Source organism: Scyliorhinus canicula, chromosome 27, assembly GCF_902713615.1.
Source record: "Scyliorhinus canicula chromosome 27, sScyCan1.1, whole genome shotgun sequence".
Classification (NCBI taxonomy): Eukaryota; Metazoa; Chordata; class Chondrichthyes; order Carcharhiniformes; family Scyliorhinidae; genus Scyliorhinus; species Scyliorhinus canicula.
In genome coordinates, this window is record NC_052172.1 from 3903330 (window position 1) to 3924526 (window position 21197).

At 48.1% G+C, this 21197-nt stretch overlaps 1 protein-coding gene across 3 annotated transcripts in view; it reads left to right on the plus strand.

Moving 5' to 3' along the window:
* The window catches only part of timm50 (translocase of inner mitochondrial membrane 50 homolog (S. cerevisiae)), a 152206-nt gene that overhangs the window by 65036 nt on the left and 65973 nt on the right, over positions 1–21197 (plus strand). For all 3 annotated transcript variants that reach the window (XM_038786194.1, XM_038786195.1, XM_038786196.1), the window contains exon 3: positions 14602–14623. In XM_038786194.1, the coding sequence (XP_038642122.1) occupies positions 14602–14623 (22 nt within the window). The remainder of the gene's footprint in view (positions 1–14601; positions 14624–21197) is intronic.

The window sequence follows — 21197 nt, forward strand, 5'->3', positions numbered from 1 at the left end:
ACCATTTTCATTTGAAGGCTTTGCAATATACTACAGTAGTTCCCCGTTATACCGCGGGTGTTGGGGTCCAAGACAGCCACCCTCGATGCATCCGAGCCGCGGAAGCCTACGGAAATTTTGAAAGACTGAGACTCGTCCACAAAATGTGTCCTCCCCCTGAGATGATCATTGGGCAGGCTTACCCACTGGTGCCTGGTTTGCCGATTTATCCGGGTACCTACGCGTCCATCTCGCAGGTTGGGAGTCTCCGGTATGGGGGAGTGATGCCGACTCTTGCCAGGAAAGTGTTGTCGCTGGTGCTGGTCACTAGGACTGTGTCTCCTTTGGCGGGAGTCCTGAACTACAGCACAGGAAGGTGACGCTCCGCATCCAGCGGGGCATCCTAGGTTGAGGACCACCATTGCAAGGTAGGGTGCTTAACAATCCTGTCTTTCTTGTTCTTAGGCGTTTTTCATCACAACTGCATGGTTTCCGACTTAGACAATGTTGATTGCTTTTTCTGCGCTTTCAAGTCTCAGGCTGGGATGGCTTGGAATTCAGCCTTTTTGGACCAAAACCTCCCAAGTTCCCTCACAGACTAAAGTGTGGGTTGAGCCCACGAAAAAAGTTGGGGTCCATAAGCACCCCCGCCGTATATCGCGAACCGCGGTATAACGGGGGACTACTGTATCTGGTTTGGCGATGTAAAATAGCTGCAGTTGCCACATGGGAGAGAATTCTTGCACATCACTAACAGCATATCAATGGAAACCGTTATCGGCATGGACAGCCAAGCTCTTGTACCTCATATTGTTCAGGTATCAGAGACTACCCGTTATGTATCAGCCGCCTTGTTTGGGAGCCTGATAGCCTGGATTTGTGGGAACCCGGATTCCCTCCCGTGTGCTTAGCACTCTCCTGAAGAACCATTCCCATTCAGCAGTTTATGGTGCTGATTGGAAACTTGTGCCTAAAGCACAGATTTTTTGACAAAGCTGTCTGTTGTGGTTTAAAACTTTATAGAGGGATGGATTGAATTTCATCAAGTCGGAATGTCATTGTGTAGGTTTTCCCCAACATGTCTCTCTCATCCAGCAATGCTGACCATGATTCTATTTCAGTACAAGTGGTAACTAAAATACTGCTGAATGTTTGTTTCCCAGGGAAAGTCTTCATGTTTCTAATCATAGAATCCCTGCAATGCAGAAGGAGGCCATTCGGCCCATCAAGTCTACACCAAACCCGTTGAACGACCACACTACCTCGGCCCAATCCTCCGTCCTATTCCTGCAACCCCATCCTAAGGGCAGTTTATCATGGCCAATCCACCTAACCCACACATCTTTGGACTGTGGGAGGAAACCAGAGCACCCAGAGGAAACTCTCACAGACAGGGGGAGAACGTGCAAACTCCACATAGTTGTCCAGGGTCGGAATCGAACCTGGGTCCCTGGCGCTGTGAGGCAGCAGTGCTAACCGCTTCATTGCCAATCGAGTCTACTCCTGGACTTTTTGGGGGCCAGTTTAGCTCAGTCGGCTGGACAGCTGGTTCGTGATGCAGAGTGAGGCCAGCAGCGGGGGTTTGATCCCCGTACCGGCTGAGGTTATTCATCAAGGCCCCGCCTTCTCAACCTTGCCTCTCGCCTGAGATGTGGTGACCCTCCAGTTAAATCACCACCAGTCAGCTCCCCCCCACCCCAAAGGGGAAAGCAGCCCAAGATCACCTGGGACCCTGGCAACTTTGCCTTCCCTTTACCTGTGCTTTTTGTGCAGTACTCATTGTGATCCAGGTGTAGAGTCTCAAAACAGCCACTCTTGGGGCAGAGTTCCTGCAGGATTTTGGATCTTGCCAGTTTTTACTGGTTGGGTCAGGCAGATCAAACCAAGCTGAAGCAAGTGGGGACAAAGTTGGAGCATGGGAGAAGACCAGTGCGATAAGGCGATAACTTGTCTACCAAACAAGCTGGTCATTTATTTTACTCATTTTGTAAGAATTCCAATGTATGCCTGTGGCTTATAAAAATGTCCCCTGGATTTTAGACACTACCTGCATTGGGATTGTGATGGGGTGGCAGATCTTAGGATTTCTTTGTTGTGGCTCTAATTTGGGTGAGGAAATGGGCCATACTTTTAACTTTAAATATTTGAGTGATTTTAAAATGCATACTACAACAAAGAAAGTATAGCACAGGAACAGGCCCTTCAACCCTCCAAGCCTGTGCCGACCATGCTGCCCATCTAACCTAAAACCTTCTACACTTCCGGGGTCCGTATCCCTCTCTTCCCATCCTATTCATGTATTTGTCAAGATGCCCCTTAAACGTCACCATCGTACCTGCTTCCACCACCTCCTCCGGCAGCGAGTTCCAGGCACCCACTACCCTCTTTGGAAAAATCTTCCCTCACACATCTCCTCTAAACCTTGCCCCTCGCACCTTAAACCCTAGACCCCTAGTAATTGACTCTTCCACCCTGAGGAATAGCTTCTGATTATCCACTCTGTCTATGTCCCTCATAATATTGTAGACCTCAATCAGGTCGCCCCTCAACCTCCGTCGTTCCAGTGAGAACAAATCGAGTTTATCCAACCTCTCCTCATAGCTAATGCCCTCCATACCAGGCAACATCCTGGTAAACCTCTTCTGCCCCCTCTTTAAAGCCTCCACATCCTTCTGGTAGTGTGACGACCAGTATTGAGCACTATATTCCAAGTGTGGCCTAACTAAGGTTCTATACAGCTGCAGCATGACTTGTCAATTTTTATACTCAATGCCCCGGCTGATGAAGGAAAGCATGTCCTATGCCTTCTTGACTACCTTCTCCGCCTGCGTTGCCACTTCCTGTGAGCCTGTACACCCAGATCCCTCTGCCTGTCAATACTCTTTTAAATTTAGAGCACCCAATTCATTTTTTTTCCAATTAAGGGACAATTTAGCGTGGGCCAATCCACCTACTCTGCACACCTTTGGGTTGTGGGGGTGAAACCCACGCAGACACGGGGCGAATGTGCAAACTCCACACGGACAGTGACCCAGAGCCTGGATCGAACCTGGGACCTCGGCGCTGTGAGGCAGCAATGCTAGCCACTGTGCCGCCCTGCCTGTCAATACTCTTAATCATGAGAATTCATTCTTTTATGACTGTAGGATTAAAACTCTCCACTGAAGTTGGCTGTCAACAATCTCAGAAAGGCAGAAAGGATGCTTCCCCTTCAAGGAGATACTGGACCTGGGGGACTCCGTTTAAAAACAAAGAGTCTCACATTTAAGTCTGAGGTGAGCAGAAATGCTTTCTCTCAGGAGAGTCATTAGCCGTTGCAACACTGTTTCCCAGACAGTGTTGGGGGCAGGGTCATTGAATATTTTAAGGCAGAGGAGGTAGATCCTTGATTTAAGAAGGGAGTCAAAGAGATATCGAGGGTGGGCCGAATGTGGCGTTGAGGCCAGATCAGCCATGATCTTACTGAATGGCGGAGCAGGCTTGGGGCTGAATGGCCTTCGCCTGCTCCTAATTTGTACGTATGTTGGATTTGTCGATTGTCATGTGTACCGAGGTACATGGAAAAGTATTTTTCTGCGTGCAACTTAAACAGATCATTTAGTGCATGAAAAGAAAACAAAATATATAATAGGGCAACACAAGGTACACAATGTAAATACCCAGACAAAGGCATCCGGTGAAGCATATAGGAGTGTAGTATTAATCAGGTCAGTCCATAAGAGGAGTTTGATAACAGCAGGGAAGAAGCTGCTTGTGACTCTGCGCGTTCTCAGACTTTTGTATCTCCTGCCTGATGGAAGAAGTTGGAAGAGTGAGTAAGCCGGGTGGGAGGGATCTTTGATTATGCTGCCCGCTTACCCCAGGCAGCGGGAGGTGTAAATGGAGTCAATGGATGGGAGGCAGGTTCGTGTGACGGACTGGGCGGTGTTCACGGCTCTCTGAAGTTTCTTACGGTCTTAGGCCGAGCAGCTGCCATACCAGGCTGTGATGCAGCCCGATAGGATGCTTTCTATGGTGCATCTATAAAAGTTGGTAAGAGTTAGTGTGGACGTGCCGAATTTCCTTAGCTTCCTGAGGAAGTATAGGCGCTGTTGTGCTTTCTTGGTGGTAGCGTCGACGTGGGTGGACCAGGACAGATTTTTGGTGATGTGCACCCCAAGGAATTTGAAACTGCTAACCATCTCCATCTCGGTCCCGTTGATGCAGACAGGGGTGTGTACAGTACTTTGCTTCCTGAGGTCAATGACCAGCTCTTTAGTTTTGCTGGCATTGAGGGAGAGATTGTTGTCACTGCACCACTCCACTCAGTTCTCTATCTCCCTCTTGTACACTGACTCGTCGTTATTAGAGATCCGACCCACTATGGTCAAATCAGCAAACTTGTAGATGGAGTTGGATTTGTTTTAGGCTGCTAAAACAGAAGTCAATTTTAAGAGCTCCTCAGCTGGCTTGGGCAGCGGGTAACCAATCCTTGTAAAGCAAGGAATCCTCTGGCTCAATCCTTAATCGTTGCTGAGTTCATTATCTCAGCAGGGGGTCCAATAATTCAGCATTGCTAGATTAGTTGGCGGAATAAGCCAGGCTTCCCACTCCTGTTTACAGCTGCCCCCCACGGGGGAAATTCCATGTGTGAATGTCAGGTGAGGATAGGATTGGCCTCAAGTCCAGTATCACTATTACAGCTGGGGGAAAAAGTAACAGTATGGTACTTGTCAGCCCATGACCCGATGAGGAATTGGCAGCCCGGGGGGGGGGGGGTGTAAGTAATGTTTTAAATAATTATTAGATCACTATGAGGAGAAGTTGGATAAACTCGGTTTGTTCTCACTGCAACGACGGAGGTTGAGGGGCGACCTGATAGAAGTCTACAAAGTTATGAGGGGCATGGACAGAGTGGATAGTCAGAAGCTTTTTCCCCCAGAGTCAATTACTAGGGGACATCGGTTTAAGGTGCGAGGGGCAAAGTTTAAGAGATGTGTGAGGGAAGTTTTTTACACAGAGGGTAGTGGGTGCCTGGAACTCGCTGCCGGAGGAGGTGGTGGAAGCAGGGACAATAGTGACGTTTAAGGGGCATCTTGACAAATACGTGAATAGGATGGAATAGAGGGATACGGACCCCGGAAGTGTAGAAGATTTTAGGTTAGGTGGGCAATTCGTCTGTCAATATGCACTAGTGTCTCAAAGCGCCACATCGTTTATCCTCTTTTCTGGTGAGTTACCCTGTGACGGGCATATCCCAATCTCTCTCACATGATTGGTTGTGTCTGATGTCGCAATCGCTTTACGTTTCTGTCCGCAGACCCTCACCTGTTTTCCCTGATCTGGTCGCACAGTGCACAGTGGTTAGCACTGTTGCTTCACAGCGCCAGGGTCCCAGGTTCGATTCCCAGCTTGGGTCACTGTCTGTGCGGAGTCTGCACGTTCTCCCCGTGTCTGCGTGGGTTTCCTCCGGGTGCTCCAGTTTCCTCCCTCAAGTCCCGAAAGACGTGCTTGTTGGGTGAATTGGACATTCTGAATTCTCCCTCTGTGTACCCAAACAGGTGCCGGAATGTGGCGACTATGGGCTTTTCACAGTAACTTCATTGCAGTGTTAATGTAAGCCTACTTGTGACAATAATAAAGATTATGATTATTATAAAGATTTCAAAAGTCGCAATTCTGCAAAACGTTTCAAATTATTTCCTAGTATGACAATTTTGAGGCCTTTTACAAGACATGAAACCGCATTGCATTGATCCATATGGTTAGACCAACAGAATGACTGGTTCCTTAAACTTCAACACATTGTAAACCACAATGCTACGTAATTGTTCTTTCAGCAAGCGATGTCAGACACACTATGTTTTAAGTTTGTCAAATGTTTAATTACTTTGTCCTTGTCGCAGCTCGCTTAACCACATTATTGAAAAACCGCAGTTGTTTTAACCACATTATCTAACGATCACATCCTGACGTTTTCTGCACAAGAGTCATACTTTGCCAATTTAACCTTGGCAGAAGGAGGCAACTCGCTTCATCCGAAGATGATAACCTCGTAAAAAGACTATTAAAGCCTGCAGGAAAAGAAAAACTGTAAACAGATGTCCCATTCTTCCTCTTCCACTGCGTTATTTAAAGTGATAACAGACAGGTACCACTTATTCATCGCATTCTGCCTCTACCTCTCAATTATTTTCCCCTTTCCTGAGGTGATGAGTTCTGTCCAGCCCTGTGCTCACTGGCCTATATTGGGTCACATATAAATTAAGTGCAGGAGTAGGCCACTCAATCGCTCGCGCCTGCTTCACTCTTTACTAAGATCATAGAATCTACAATGCAGAAGGAGGTCATTCGGCCCATCGAGTCTGCACCGGCTCTTGGAAAGAACACCCTACCCAAGCCCACACCTCCACCCTATCCCCATAACCCAGTAACTCCACCCGACACTAAGGGCAATTTTGTACACCAAGGGCAATTTAGCATGGCCAATCCACCTAACCTGCACATCTTCGGAGTGTGGGAAGAAACCGGAGCACCCGGAGGAAACCCACGCAGACACGGGGAGAACGTGCAGACTCCGCACAGACAGTGACCCAAACCGGGAATCGAACCTGGGGCCCTGGAGCTGTGAATACGTCATCTACCATGGCAGGAAGGATGTTCCAAAGATTCACTGCCCTCGGAATGAAAGGAATTCCCCATATCTCTTAAATGGTCAACCCCTTATTTTTAAACAGTGCCTCCTCCCCCCCCCCCCCCGCCTCACCTAGTTGTAGATCCTCCCACAAGAAGGAATGCCCTCTCCACCCAATCAAGCAACGCCTTGATTGTAAAATTCTTGTGTGTTTTCAAATCCTTCCTGGCCTCCCCTCCCCTGGCTCTGTCACCTCCTCCAGAGCCACAGCGCTTCTGCTGTCACCAAATTCTGGTTTCTTGAGCATTCCCGGAGAGTGGCCGTGCCTGCGGGCGGCTGCCTGAGCTCTGGGATGGCCTCCCTGAATCTTTCCCTTCCTCAGCTTCCTTTGAGATGCTTCTTAAGACTGCCTCTTTGAAGCTTTTAGTCGTTTGTCCTCAGGATTATCTTTGTGGCCCAATGTCCAATTTCGTTTCATAAAGCTCTTGCGAAGCGCCTGGGGGCATTTATTTAAACATTAAAGGAGTTGTACAAATACCAAGTTGTTGCTGACACGAGGGGCGGAACCTTGGGACCCCTACCCCCCCCCCCAGTCAACCACCACACTGAAGAATTACCCACGTGCTTGAAAACCCTGGCATTCCCCCCTTGCTTTCCTATCAAATCTGAGACTCCTCCACCCATTCAGTCCCAATGCCTCTTTCCTTCTGAGGGTGCATACCGTCCTGCTTTGCACGTCCACCTTCAAAACAGGGAGGCGGAGGAACAAATGGAAGGCCACTCATTTATGGTCAAGGTAATGGACAGAATTGTGGAATTTCATTTCGAGGACAGTAGCAAAATTGCCACACTGCCACTTCAATTCTCCAGTTACAATGTCCATGAACCTCATTTCTCCCCGACACTACACCCCGCAGTTTGTAAAGTGACATATCCGCTGGTCTGCGGTCAGCACCTCCACAGGCGATTTGCCCATTCTCGGTGATGGCTCATGGTGATGTCCCTAGCTGAACTCAGAACCAACCTAGTGTGCATTTTTAAGTGTTTATAATACAGTTTCTTGTGACGTAATGGTCCAGGAAAAAGTTTGGAAATAATTAACCTTTTGTTTTCACAAGTGTGAAATATTTGGGACGGTTGGAGATTGTTCTGAGGCAAGCTGGCTTTCTAACAAGGAATCAGCAATTCAATTTAGTTACGAGTTAAATGTCTTCGGATTCTAGTGTGTATATCTCTTGGTGGGACAGTCACGGGTTAAGTAATTGGGTAAGTCAAAAGAACTACACTCTGAATTCTTGCCCTTTACACTCCACTATCCCAGTCCATATTTAGCTGATGATAATCTTTATTAGTGTTACAAGTAGACTTACAGTAACAGTGCAATGAGGTTGCTGTGAAATACCCTAGTCGCCACATTCCGGCGCCTGTTCGGGGTCACGGAGGGCGAATTCAGAATGTCCAATCCACCCAACAAGCACGTCTTTCGGGACTTGTGGGAAGAAACCGGAGCACCCGGAGGAAACCCACGCAGACACGGGGAGAACGTGCAGACTCCGCACTGACAGTGACCCAAGCCGGGAGTTGAACCCGGGACCCTGGCACTGTGAAGCAACTGTGCTACCGTGCCGCCCATCAGTAGTGCTAACCACTGTGCTACCGTGCCACCCATCAACAGTGCTAACCACTGTGCTACCTTACCACCCATCAACAGTGCTAACCACTGTGCTACCGTGCCACCCATCAACAGTGCTAACCACTGTGCTACCATGCCGCCCATCAACAGTGCTAACCACTGTGTTACCGTGCCGTCCTTCAACAATGCTAACCACTGTGCTACCATGCCACCCATCAACAGTGCTAACCACTGTGTTACCGTGCCGTCCTTCAACAGTGCTAACCACTGTGCTACCGTGCCACCCATCAACAGTGCCAACCACTGTTACCATGACGTCCTTCAACAGTGCTAACCACTGTGCTACCATGCCATCCATCAACAGTGCTAACCACTGTGCTACCGTGCCACCCATCAACAGTGCTAACCACTGTTACCATGTCGTCCATCAACAGTGCTAACCACAGTGCTACCGTGCCACCCATCAACAGTGCTAACCACTGTGTTACCGTGTCGTCCATCAACAGTGCTAACCAATGTGTTACCGTGTCGTCCATCAACAGTGCTAACCACTGTGTTACCGTGCCGTCTATCAACTGTGCTAACCACTGTGCTACCGTGCCGTCTATCAACTGTGCTAACCACTGTGCTACCGTGCCACCCATCAACAGTGCTAACCACTGTGTTACCGTGTCGTCCATCAACAGTGCTAACCACTGTGTTACCGTGCCATTCCTCTACATCAGTGATGGGCAATCTGGGCCAGTGAGTGGACCATGAGAGGCCCTCCTTCATCTCATTGGGCCTTTAGCATTGAAATCAGGGCGTATGCATATAACCCCGTGAATAAGACTAAATACCTGCCGGGTATTTCATATCGAGTTACCAAACATACTTCTGAATTGTTGTCAGCTTCAAATGGTACAAACAAAAGGAATATTTACATTTACACTTTACACGCCAGAAGCCGTTTGTTAATAGATTGAGAATTGGGACACATCAGGAAAGGATCCATCCGAGGAGGCAACAACCTCAGTACCATGACAGTGAGGGATGCCCGAGCGACAGACAAGCACCACTTACCTCTGTGCCGTGAGCCACAGTATTACAAGCAGGGGGATCTGCTGGCTTGCAGTATTGATATTGCAAGCCGCGTGGTCATTGAAAACTTTCGCGAGTGAGCTTAAAGTACAAAATGTCTGGTGGGCTGCAAATAGAACCCTGGTGGGCCACATGCAGCCTGTGACGTTCTGTTGCCCACCACCACTGCTCACCCGTCCCATTATTAGTGACCTATAGAACAGTGCTTCTCAAAGTGTGGTACCGGTACGCGAGCCATCGTCTGCCGGTACTTGGGAGTGTTTCCAGAAAAGAAAGAGACAGTAATCCTGGATTGGCTTGTTTCGCTCACCGGTCCCTGGCACATTGAAAAAGAAAACTGCCGGTACGCCACATCAGATAGTTTGAGATGCACTGCTATAGAACATAAATGTTTCTGGAACATACCTCGCCATTCACCTGAGGAAGGAGCTGCGCTCCGAAAGCTTGTGTTTGAATCAAACCTGTTGGACTTTAACCTGGTGTTGTAAGACTTCTTACCATGCTCACCCCAGTCCAACGCCGGCATCTCCACATCATAGAACATACCGAGCAACGTAATTGCACCTTTTTTGTTCCTTCGCTCGAACCAAATTGATTCTGTCCTTGACCACTCTAGGACATCTTCTTTCTCCAGTACCACAAAGCCAAACCCATGCATTTGTATAAAGAATGCTTCTTTGAGCCAAACACCCTAACCTTGTCCTATTTGCTCTCATGTTTTGCTCTCATGTTTCTTAATTCTGTCCCAGGTTTAATTCGTATCTTTTCAATTCTCCTTTACCTATATTGCCTGAAGCAAAATTCCTGTCTCGTACTCTACTCACTTTCATTTTGTTTGTTTTTGAAATATGGTTCGTGCTATCTATTCCACCTGAGCCCTTCTCACTCTCACTTTCGTTCTATCACTTTCTCTCACTCCCGTGCACTCACTCTCTCTCGTCTCTCACTCACGCTCTCTCGTGCTCTCTCTGTCTTGCTTGCTCTCTCTCTCACGCTCTCTCGCACTCTCTCTCTTGCACTGTCTCTCACGCTCTGTCTCTCGTGCTCTCTCTCTCGCGCTCTCTCTCTCTCGCGCTCTCTCTCTCGCGCTCTCTCTCTCGCGCTCTCTCTCTCGCGCTCTCTCTCGCTCTCTCGCGCTCTCTCTTGTGCTCTCTCTCGTGCTCTCTCTCATGCTCTCTCTCTCGTGCTCTCTCTCTCGTGCTCTCTCTCTCGTGCTCTCTCTCTCGTGCTCTCTCTCTCGTGCTCTCTCTCTTGTGCTCTCTCTCTCGCACTCTCAAGCGCTCTCTCGCGCTCGCTCTCATGCTCTCTCTCTCGCGCTCTCTCTTGCGCTTTCTCTCTTTCTCTCAATTCATAAAATTGCTTCATAAAAGATCCCCTCCTTCCAACGCCACTCCTCTTTAATATTTCCAAACCTTGCCGTTTTTAATGTGCTTTCACCCTTCGACTATGATTCTCAGCACCCATGTGATGTTGTAAGTATGCAGATAATTATAGAGAGTTCATTAATCATACTGTCCATGTCTGGTTTCACAAGCTGGGCATGAGAGCAGGGAGTGCTGGCAGTGTTTAGCGAGGGAACCGGAACACTCCGAACTTTCCTCTGCCCTCCTTTTCTTTGCCCCCAGAAGAAAAAAATGGCTGGTGCGCAGAAAGCACCTCAAAAGGAAGTCCAGCAATAGGATTCTTCGGCCAGAAACGGGAAACATTCCATTACCCAATAGACAGATCAGGAGTGTTAGAATGGTCGAACCCAGAGTAATAAAGAGGTAATGAGGGTTTCAGGGGCAGATTCAGGGCAGTCTTGAAGCGGAAACAAAAGAAAACTATGTTTTTGGTTCATGGATATGAGTGTGCATTGCAGGGAAAGCCAACATTTGTTTCCCATCCCTAATTGCTCTTGAGAAGGTGGTGGTGAGCTGCCTTCTTGAACCGCTGTAGTCCCTGAGGTGTAGGTACACCCACAGTGTTGTTAGGGAGGGACCCAGTGACAGTGAAGGAATGGCTGATATATTTCCAAGTCAGGACGGTGAGTGACTTGGAGGGGAACCTCCAGGCGGTGGGGTTCCCAGGTATCTGCTGCCCTCGTCTTCCTCAATGGTAGAGTCTGGTTTTGTCCGGCGGTGACATCTAACCAGTCTTGGCCCCTTTTCCGCAGCGCACTGTTAACGTGTCGACTGCAACCGAGGGCTGCTTGTGGAACCAATTAATGTTTAAGGTGTTTGGATAGGATGCTGCTCAAGCGGGGCTGCTTTGTCCTGGATGGTGTCAAGCATCTTATGTTATTGGGACTGCGCTCATCCAGACAAGTGGAGAGTACTCCATCACATCCTTGACTTGTACCTGGATGATTTGGGGATAATAATCTATCAAGGGCTTCGATCCTCTCTATTTGAAGATGACATTGTCTGGCACTTGCCATCTGTAGTCCAGGTCTTGCCCTATGTGGGCATGGACATCTTCAGTAACTGAAGAGTTGTACGAGGTACTGAACTCTGCGATTGTCAGTGACATCCACGCTTCTGATCTTATGATGCAGGAAAGACATTCCTGAAGCAGCTGAAGAGGTTGGGATAGGACATTACACTGAGAGACTCTCACAGCAATGTTCTACAGTTGAAACGATTGGCCTCTAACAAACACAAGCACCTTCTTTTGCGCTAGGCAGCACTCCTTACCAAGGGAGAATTCTCCCCAGTTTCCACACTTTTTAATTTTACTCCCGCCGCTTGACGCTGCCTTAATGTCGAGGGCTGTCACTCATCTCATCTGTGGAATTGTCCATGTTTGGGTCAAGGCTGCATAACGAGACCTGGAGCTGAGCGCGTCTGGTGAAACACAAATTCAGCATCAGTGAGCAGTAAGTGTCGCTTGATAGCATTGTCGAATACATCTTCCTGATACTGGAGAGTCGACTGATGGGGCAGTAATTGACTGGATTGGACTAGACTTGTCCTTTTTTAGGGATGGGACGCCAGCCAGTGTCGTAGCTGTACTGGAATGGCTTTGCTAGGGGTGTGACTAGTTTGGAGCACGAGGCCTCATCCCTACAGTTGGATGTTATCATTTGGTCTTTTGCTGTATTCCATTTCTTGATATCATATCATACAGGACAGATGGGGGCAGCACGGTAGCATGGTGGTTAGCATAAATGCTTCACAGCTCCAGGGTCCCAGGTTCGATTCCCGGCTGGGTCACTGTCTGTGCGGAGTCTGCACGTCCTCCCCGTGTGTGCGTGGGTTTCCTCCGGGTGCTCCGGTTTCCTCCCACAGTCCAAAGATGTGCGGGTTAGGTGGATTGGCCATGCTAAATTGCGCTTAGTGTCTTAATAATAAGGTTAAGGGGGGGAGCTGTTGGGTTACGGGTATAGGGTGGATACATGGGTTTGAGTAGGGTGATCATTGCTCGGCACAACATCGAGGGCCGAAGGGCCTGTTCTGTGCTGTACTGTTCTATGTTCTATGTTCTAGATGTCAGAGGTAGGTTCTTTACTCAGAGAGGAGTAAGGGTGTGGAATGCCCTGCCTGCAACAGTAGTCTGCAACAGTAGTGGACTCGCCAACACTAAACGCATTCAAATGGTCATTGGATAGACATATGGATGATAAGGGAATGGTGTAGAGGGACTTTAGAGTGGTTTCACAGATCGGCGCAACATCGAGGGCCTGTACTGCGCTGTAATGTTCTATATAGAGCAATAGATGGGAGGCCAAGATGGCACATCACTGGGCATTTCTGGCTGAAGATGGCTACACTTCAGCCTCACCTATTGCACTAAGATGCTGGGCTCCTGCATCATTGAAGAAGTGACGTTAACGGAGCCGCCACCTCTAGATTAGTAATTCTCAAGTACCATTCACCACTGGATGTGGCAGGACTGTAGAGCTTTGATCTGCTCCGTTTGCTGTGGCATTACTCAGCTCTGTCTGCCACCCGCTCCCGCCATGGTTTCCGGCACCCTTCATTGAAGCAGGGTGGGTGGTAGTGATGGAGGGTTTGTGGTAGGCCCTGAGGTTACAGACTGTGCTCGAATACAATGCTAACCACTGCGCCAACCGTACCAGCCTCCGATGGTGAAATTTGAATTCAATAAAATAAAAATCTGGAATTGAAAGTCTAATGATGACCATGAAACCTTTGTCGATTGTCGTAAAAACCCATCTGGTTCACCAATGTCCTTTAGGGAAGGAAATCTGCCGTCCTTACCCGGTCTGGCCTACATGTGACCCCAGACCCACAGCAATGTGGTTGACTCTCAAATGCCCTCGGGGATGGGCATCAAATGCCAGCCCTGCCAGCGATGCCCACATCCCGCGAACGAATGTTTTTGAAAAGCTGTTCATTCCCAAGTTGTCCTTCACAATTAGGGCAGTGGCAACGGAGAGAGGAGGAGGAAGAACGAGAATGATGTTGTCTTCCTCAAACAAGGAACAAGGTTCCGCACCTCTGATTATTCCAACCCAACGGCCCTTCACAAAAGCAGATTTGGGTGAGGGCCGGGCTATATTAGCACCTGCAGTTGAACACACGAGGTGTTTAGCGTGCTGACATAGATTGAAACATCGCCATTGGAAGTTGGAAGAATTATGAGGTGGGGTGGGGGGGGGGGGGGGAGAACATGATTTTTGGATGGGGAGGTGGTGGTAGCTAAGTTACTTGAGTACCGCTCCTGATGGTTTGCCAACTGCCCGATGCACATCGCCATAAAGACCAGAAGGTGCTGGGTTATTATCCATGTCTGTGCTGTGATTGCTAATTTTATCTGCAGCGGCAAATGGGCCATTAAAATTGGCCCTGGGCTTGCAAGGCTGATGGGTGGGGAGGGGGGGGGGAGAGAAAATGAGCCAAGGCTGATCACCCCAAATTGCTATTCAGTGTTTGGATCTTGTTTGGCCAACAGGACTTGGCGTGGCTTTGTCATGCCCACAAGCAACCCGCAAGGCAGCCAGTCAGACACAAAGAGTGGCCACTTGGATGAGTTGGTCGCGTTGCCACCCACAGCTTCAAAGCCTTCAGGACAGAAAGGGGTACATGTGGATCGACTTCCACTGCGCGCTGCCAATCAAGTCCTGGCCAGCAGCAGCCCTGACTCTAGCTGTAGTGAGGGTGCTGGCGATGGCTTGGGAAGCCAGCTGCCATCCCCATCCATCGACAGATGTATTTGAATATTCATATGTTTGGCGATTAATTTCTGTCTTAATTGGGAGGACAGTGTTGTGCTATGAATGCTCCCGACCTGCTGGTAAACAGGCTGCAGAAACTGATCATTTTCTTTCTCTCTCTCTCTCTCCTCTCCACAGATTCCAGATGAATTCGATAATGGTGAGTTAAATCAATTTGGAATTGTTTGCACTGCTGGGTCGGGTTTGGGGTTGGCATGTCGATGCAAGCTTTTCTTTCTCTGTGTGGCACGGCCTGGGCAAAGTGTCCTTCTTTTAAAAATTCTTTAATAAATGCTGCAAATGTTGCTTCTGCTCACAGATGGTCCCCTTTGCTAAAGTGGGATTTAAGTATAATAGAAATTGGGGCTCCTTCTGTCTATATTTCAAGCTGTAAACTCCGCTGAACAGTTTGTGAACAGTTTGCCAAATGATGCTCCACCTCGGCAACTTGAAATAAATAGGAACTAATGTGTTTGGGGCAGAATATTCCTATCCCTCCTGGCCCCCCCCCCCCTGCTCCCTGTAGCTATTTGTACATATAGTTCTCAAAGTACCAGCCTGCGTTAACACTGTTTGCAGCTGAAACTGTCTTCTCGGGGGTAGGAAACCAAGGTTTTGCATTTCGGTAGCCAACCTTGCCTTGTCTTATATTTGGTACCCAGCATTAAAATTTCACAAGGTGTGACCTCAAGAGGGTGGCTTGGTGGCACAGTGGTTAGCACTGCTGCCTCACGACGCCGAGGACCCGGGTTCGAATCCCGGCCCTCGGCCACTGTCCGTGTGGAGTTTGCACATTCTCCCCATGTCTTCGTGGGTCTCACCCCCACAACCCAAAGATAGAACATAGAACAGTACAGCACAGAACAGGCCCTTGGGCCCTCGATGTTGTGCCGAGCAATGATCACCCTACTCAAACACACGTATCCACCCTATACCCGTAACCCAACAACTCCCCCCCCTTAACCTTACTATTAGGACACTACGGGCAATTTACCATGGCCAATCCACCTAACCCGCACATCTTTGGACTGTGGGAGGAAACCGGAGCACCCGGAGGAAACCCACACACACACGGGGAGAACGTGCAGACTCCGCACAGACAGTGACCCAGCCAGGAATCGAACCTGGGGCCCTGGAGCTGTGAAGCATTTATGCTAACCACCATGTTACCGTGCTGCCCCTCTGTGTGCAGGTTAGGTGGATTGGCCACGCTAAATTGCCCTTAGTGTCCGAAAAAGTTAAGTGGGGTTACTGGGTCACAGGGATAGGGTAGAGACGTGGGCTTCAGGAGGGTGCTCTTTGTAAGGGATGGTGCAGACTTCTGTGGGCCGAATGGCCTCCTTCTGCACTGTAAATGCTATGAACCCAATGATGTGCAGGCTAGGTGGATTGGCCACGCTAAATTGCCCCTTAATTGGGAAAAAGAATTGGGTACCCTAAGTTTATATTTTTTTTTAATAAATAAATAAATAATGACCTCAAGAGACTATTAATATGGACGGGTTTGCAGATGTGAAATTTTGAAGTTTCGAAATTGGATGTACTTCTGAGAAAGCTGGCGTAATCTTTTAGAGTCAGAACAGTGTCTCCATTCTAGGGCGGCACGGTGGCCCAGTGGTTAGCACTGCTGCCTCACGGCGCCGAGGACCCGGGTCACTGTCTGTGTGGAGTTTGCACATTCTCCCCTTGTCTGCGTGGGTTGAAAGGGGTGTAGGCTAGGTGTATTGGCCACCTTAAATTGCCCCTTAATTGGAAAGAAAAGAATCGGACACTCTAAATGGATTTTTTTTTTTTAAACTGTGTCTCCATTCAGCCCTGAAGCACGTGGGCAACTGATTTGAGGGGGCAAGTTACCATTGGTTTCTCCTCCCGTGTATCAGGGAAGGGACTTTTGGTGACCTTTGCAAAAGCCTCCTTGCCAAGCTCTGACCAGCATTGAATTAGCCTGGCTGTGCAGCCCCTTCCACCATTGTCACACTTGCAGCGCTCCACTCAATGGTAGCGGTTTAGCATTTAGAAGGGGTTTTTTTTTCTGGGTGATCAGATTTTCTGAGATTTGATCAACCACTTCCTATCGACGTTTGCAGATCCGGTGGCTGGCCAGTATTTCAATTTGAAACCGAAAGAAATCGGCCATGATGAATGCTGCATGAGCATCATTGCATGCCACTAAACAACCCCTAACATTTGCTCTCAGAAGATCTCGCTGGCCTTCCTGGAGGGGAAACACATTGTGTAAGAGTGGACACTTGCCTGGACTGTAACATGGAATTGAGGACACAGTGACTGTCTGGTGAATCCTTCCACCATTCTGCTCACCTGAATTCCCCCAGTAAAACTACAGCAGTCTATTATTGCAATTCAGTTATTTTTCAGCTGGATTGAGCTGCTTTATTTCCACGGTTTTCTGTAGCTCTCAAATGTTACTGCCAGGGGCTCTCACAGTCGTGGGGAACATTCCACTCTTAACTGAAATGCTGAAGGGGGTGGTAGATTTTCACTACCTCGTCACATAACACGTTAAAGAGGGTTTTGCTCAATCGGGGCTTATTATTCGGGCAATTGGCACAGTGGTTAGCACTGCTGCCTCGTGGCGTCAAGGACATGCTTTCGATCCCGGCCCCGGATCGCTGTCCGTGTGGAGTTTGCACATTCTGCCCGTGTCTGCGTGGATCTCACCCCCACAACCCAAAGATGTGCAGGGTAGGTGGATTGGCCACGCTAAATTGACCCTTAATTGGAAAAAAAGAATTGGGCACTCTAAATTAATTTTAAAATATGATTATTCAGGCAATTTAAATGCTATGTTTTTCAGAATCCGCATGGTGAAAGGGCAGGTGGGGTTCCACGCACAAACAGTGCTAACTTTGCAGTGCTGCATTCCACTCCTTGCTCTTCTGTGAGGTACTGGACTAATGTGATGTGCCGCAGGGTCCCTTGCTGCGCTGTGACACTCTATGACTTTGACTCTACAAGAATTGCAGGTCCCGGGACCGGAAGCTGCTCCTAATTAACCTCAGAAAAATTGGGTCTCCATTGCCATAATTATTGGCTGCAGTTGAAGCAATCTGAGGAATATTCAGTGGCACAATTCTAAAAGATCATTAAATTAACAGGATAGCCAATAGTATCATTTGGAAATAAGGGGAGGCATTGTTATCGTGATATAGTCACTGGACCACAGACATAGGACACTAACCTTGGAACCCCGGTTAGAATCGCACCATGGCAGATGATGGAATTTGAATTTGATTTTTTAAAAGTCTAATGATCGTGAGATCATTGTCAATTTGTTGTAAAAACCAATGTCCTTCAGCATCTGCCATCCTCATTTGGTCTGGTCTGCATGTGACTCCAGATCCGCAGTGACTCTTAAATGACCCAGCAAGGTACTCCGTTCAAGGGCAGCGAGGTATGGGCAATAAATGCTGACATTGCTGCAATGCAGTACTTGGAGCTTCCTTGTCCACGGCTTCATTACAAATTGACAAGCATAGCCCAATTACTTTTGCATGGCGAGGAATCAAATGCAAGTAGAATAGTCACCCCTTGCTCCTTTGCCCTCGGCCATCGGAATCCGAGAAGCAGGTCACCTGTTTGTTTCTCGAGGACCAATAATATTGCCAAAACGATGGGCCGGGATATTCCAGTCCCCGCAGCCGCAAGTGGGATCTTCCGGTCCTGCTGACCTCTGGCTGGCTCACTGCGTCCGCTGTGGCAGGGCTGGAAGAACCTGGCCAACCTATTAAACAAAAACTACAATTGGAACCCCGTGCTAGCAGCACAGAAAATGTGCGGTCAGCACAGTCATGTGTGTCCCTTGAAAAGAGTTGTCCCATTCCCTCATTCGTCCCTGGAGGCTTGCCAGTGTTTTTCCTTTCCGTGGTATTTATCCAGATTGCTGAATCCTCTTCATATGTTCCTAACTACAATGACTCAATATAATTGGGGACATAAAAGTTCCCTAGTCTCCCTGTTTAGCTCCTGATCCTCCGAATAGTTTACCCTTGTTTTGGAACGTGCTTGTGTCACAGCGCCCTGGGCTGGTGCGTGGTTAATTCCAGCCCCACCCGGAGGTGAAATTAGATTTTACTGAATATACCCGAGGTTGAGCCCAATAAACCACAGTCACCAGGTTTTTAACTTTAAAACACAAGTGAACTTTTATTATGTACAATATCATAATTAACGGACAGAAATGTAACTTTCTAGTACCCCTTTCCCAACACCCCCCCCCTCCTAATTACACTTGCACACACATACGCACACACACATACGCACGCACACACACACACATGCAGACAAACAACACAGAGGGGAAAGGAAAATAAAATATTCATAAAGATAACTTGATAAGGATCTCTGATCCACTAGGATGACTTCCAGTCAATGTCTTTCTGAAGTTCAGGCTTTCGACTTGAGATGGTTTTCTCTGGCAACGTTGTCTACTTTCTCTGCAGACTCGCCACCACTTCAGGTTTACAGCAAAGGATGAGCCAGGCATTCACTACTTTCAGAACAATAGAGCAGTTCTTTCACTTCAGCCAGCAGGAGAGAGAGAGGGTGTTCCTTCCACTTCAAGGTCGAAACACTTCCGCTAACTTCTCTCAGAGAGCATCACACAAGAACCAGTCACTGATCACTGTCAAGGCGGACAGTGCCCCTGGCCAACCCCCCAGTTTCCAGTTAACTCTAATCGAACTAGGGCAGCACGGTGGCGCAGTGGGTTAGCACTGCGGCCTCACGGCGCTGAGGTCCCAGGTTCGATCCCGGCTCTGGGTCACTGTCCGTGTGGAGTCTGCACGTCCTCCCTGTGTGCGCGTGGGTTTCCTCCGGGTGCTCCGGTTTCCTCCCACAGTCCAAAGATGTGCGGGTTAGGTGGATTGGCCATGCTAAATTCCCCGTAGTGTAAGGTTAATGGGGGGATTGTTGGGTTACGGGTATACGGGTTACGTGGGTTTAAGTAGGGTGATCATTGTTCGGCACAACATCGAGGGCCGAAGGGCCTGTTCTGTGCTGTACTGTTCTATGTTCTAAAATGAATTGGGTACTCTTTTTAAAATAAAAAAAAAATAAAAATTTTTAAATAAAAAAATACTCTAATCGAACTGAGCCCCTCCAAATCTATTTCATGAGATCCACTCTGTGCCGAGGAGCCTGGCTTCTTTCCAAAATACAAAACCTGGGAACAGTGTCCTGGCAAGCAGGCTGTTTTAACTGACTCTTCCGCTTAAAGGCACATCCCGTTTATGGGTCCATGGACCAAAAATAACAAAATTTAAGAAATGGGAACAAAGGTAAGAACAGGAAGGACTCTTACGCTTGTTATTTGCTACTGTAGATGTTTTCAGTTTGAGGAACTGAATCGGTTAATGTAGAAAAAAACCACAGGAGCATAATCAAGCAAAATTTGACAGCAGGCTTCATAAGAAACAATTGGGATTTATAACCAAAAGCTGGTTAAAGAGGTACATTTTGAGGAGCCTCCTAAAGAATGGAGGTGCTGTTTGGGGGGAAGATGGCTTCCAGAGTGCAAATTTCTGGAGTTTTCATTGGTTATTATATTTCAGAATTCGCTGGATTCTGGAAGAGTCCCGGTGAATTGGAATGACGCTAATGATACCCCTATTCAAAAAGGGAGAGAGGGAGGAAGTAGGAAACTAGACCGGTTAGCTTGACCTCTGGTGGGGAAGTTGCTGGAATCAATCATGAATGAGGAGATGACTGATTGGAAGGACAATCCACCATTGTCAGCATGGTTTTATGAGGGGCAAGTCAGACTTGAAAAACTTGCTTGAGTTCTTTGAGGACGTAAGCAGCAAGGTGGATAATGGGGAACCTGTGGATGTGGCATATCTAGACTTCCAGACTTTTGACAAGGTGCCACATAAAAGGCTGATCCAGAAGGCGAGACTGCAGGGAATTGGGGTAGAGCACTATATCGGATTGAGGATTAGCTGACTGACAGAAAGCAGAGAGGCGGGATAAATGGGTCCTTCTCTGGCTGGCAAACTGTAACTAGCGGGGAGCCGCAGGGGTCAGTCCTTGGACCTCAACGGTTTACAATCTATATAAATGATCTGCAAGCAGGGACAGGGTGTAACATAGCAAAATTTGCAGGTGACACTAAAATAGGTGGGAAAGCAGACAGTGAAGTGGAGATAACAGATTGTACAGATGGATATAGATAGGCTAGGAGATTGGGCCAAAATTTGGCAGATGGAGTTTAATGTAGATAAGTGTGAGGTTATCCATTTTGGCTGAAAAAATAGAAAGGCAAATTATTATCTAAATGGAGACCGGATTCAAGATGTCGCTGGGCAGCGGGATCTGGGTGTCTTTGTTCATGAATCGCAGAAAGTTGGTATGCAGGTACAGCATGTCATTAAAAAGGCAACTGGAATGTTAGTGTTTATTGCAAAAGCACTGGAGTATAAAAGTAGAGAAGTGCTGTTGCAATTGTATGGGGTGTTGGTGAGCCCACATCTGGAGTATTGTGTCCAGTTTCCGTCTCCTTATTTGAGGAGGGATGTGGTGGCATTGGAGGCAGTTCAGAGGAGGTTCACCAGATTGATTCCGGGGATTAAAGGGTTGATGTTTGAGGAGAAATTAAACAGTTTGGGCTTATACTCGCTGGAGTTTAGAAGGATGAGAGGGGATCTGATCGATGTATATAAAATACTAAGAGTGATTGATAAAGTAAACTTAGACCAAATATTCCCCGTGTGGGGCAA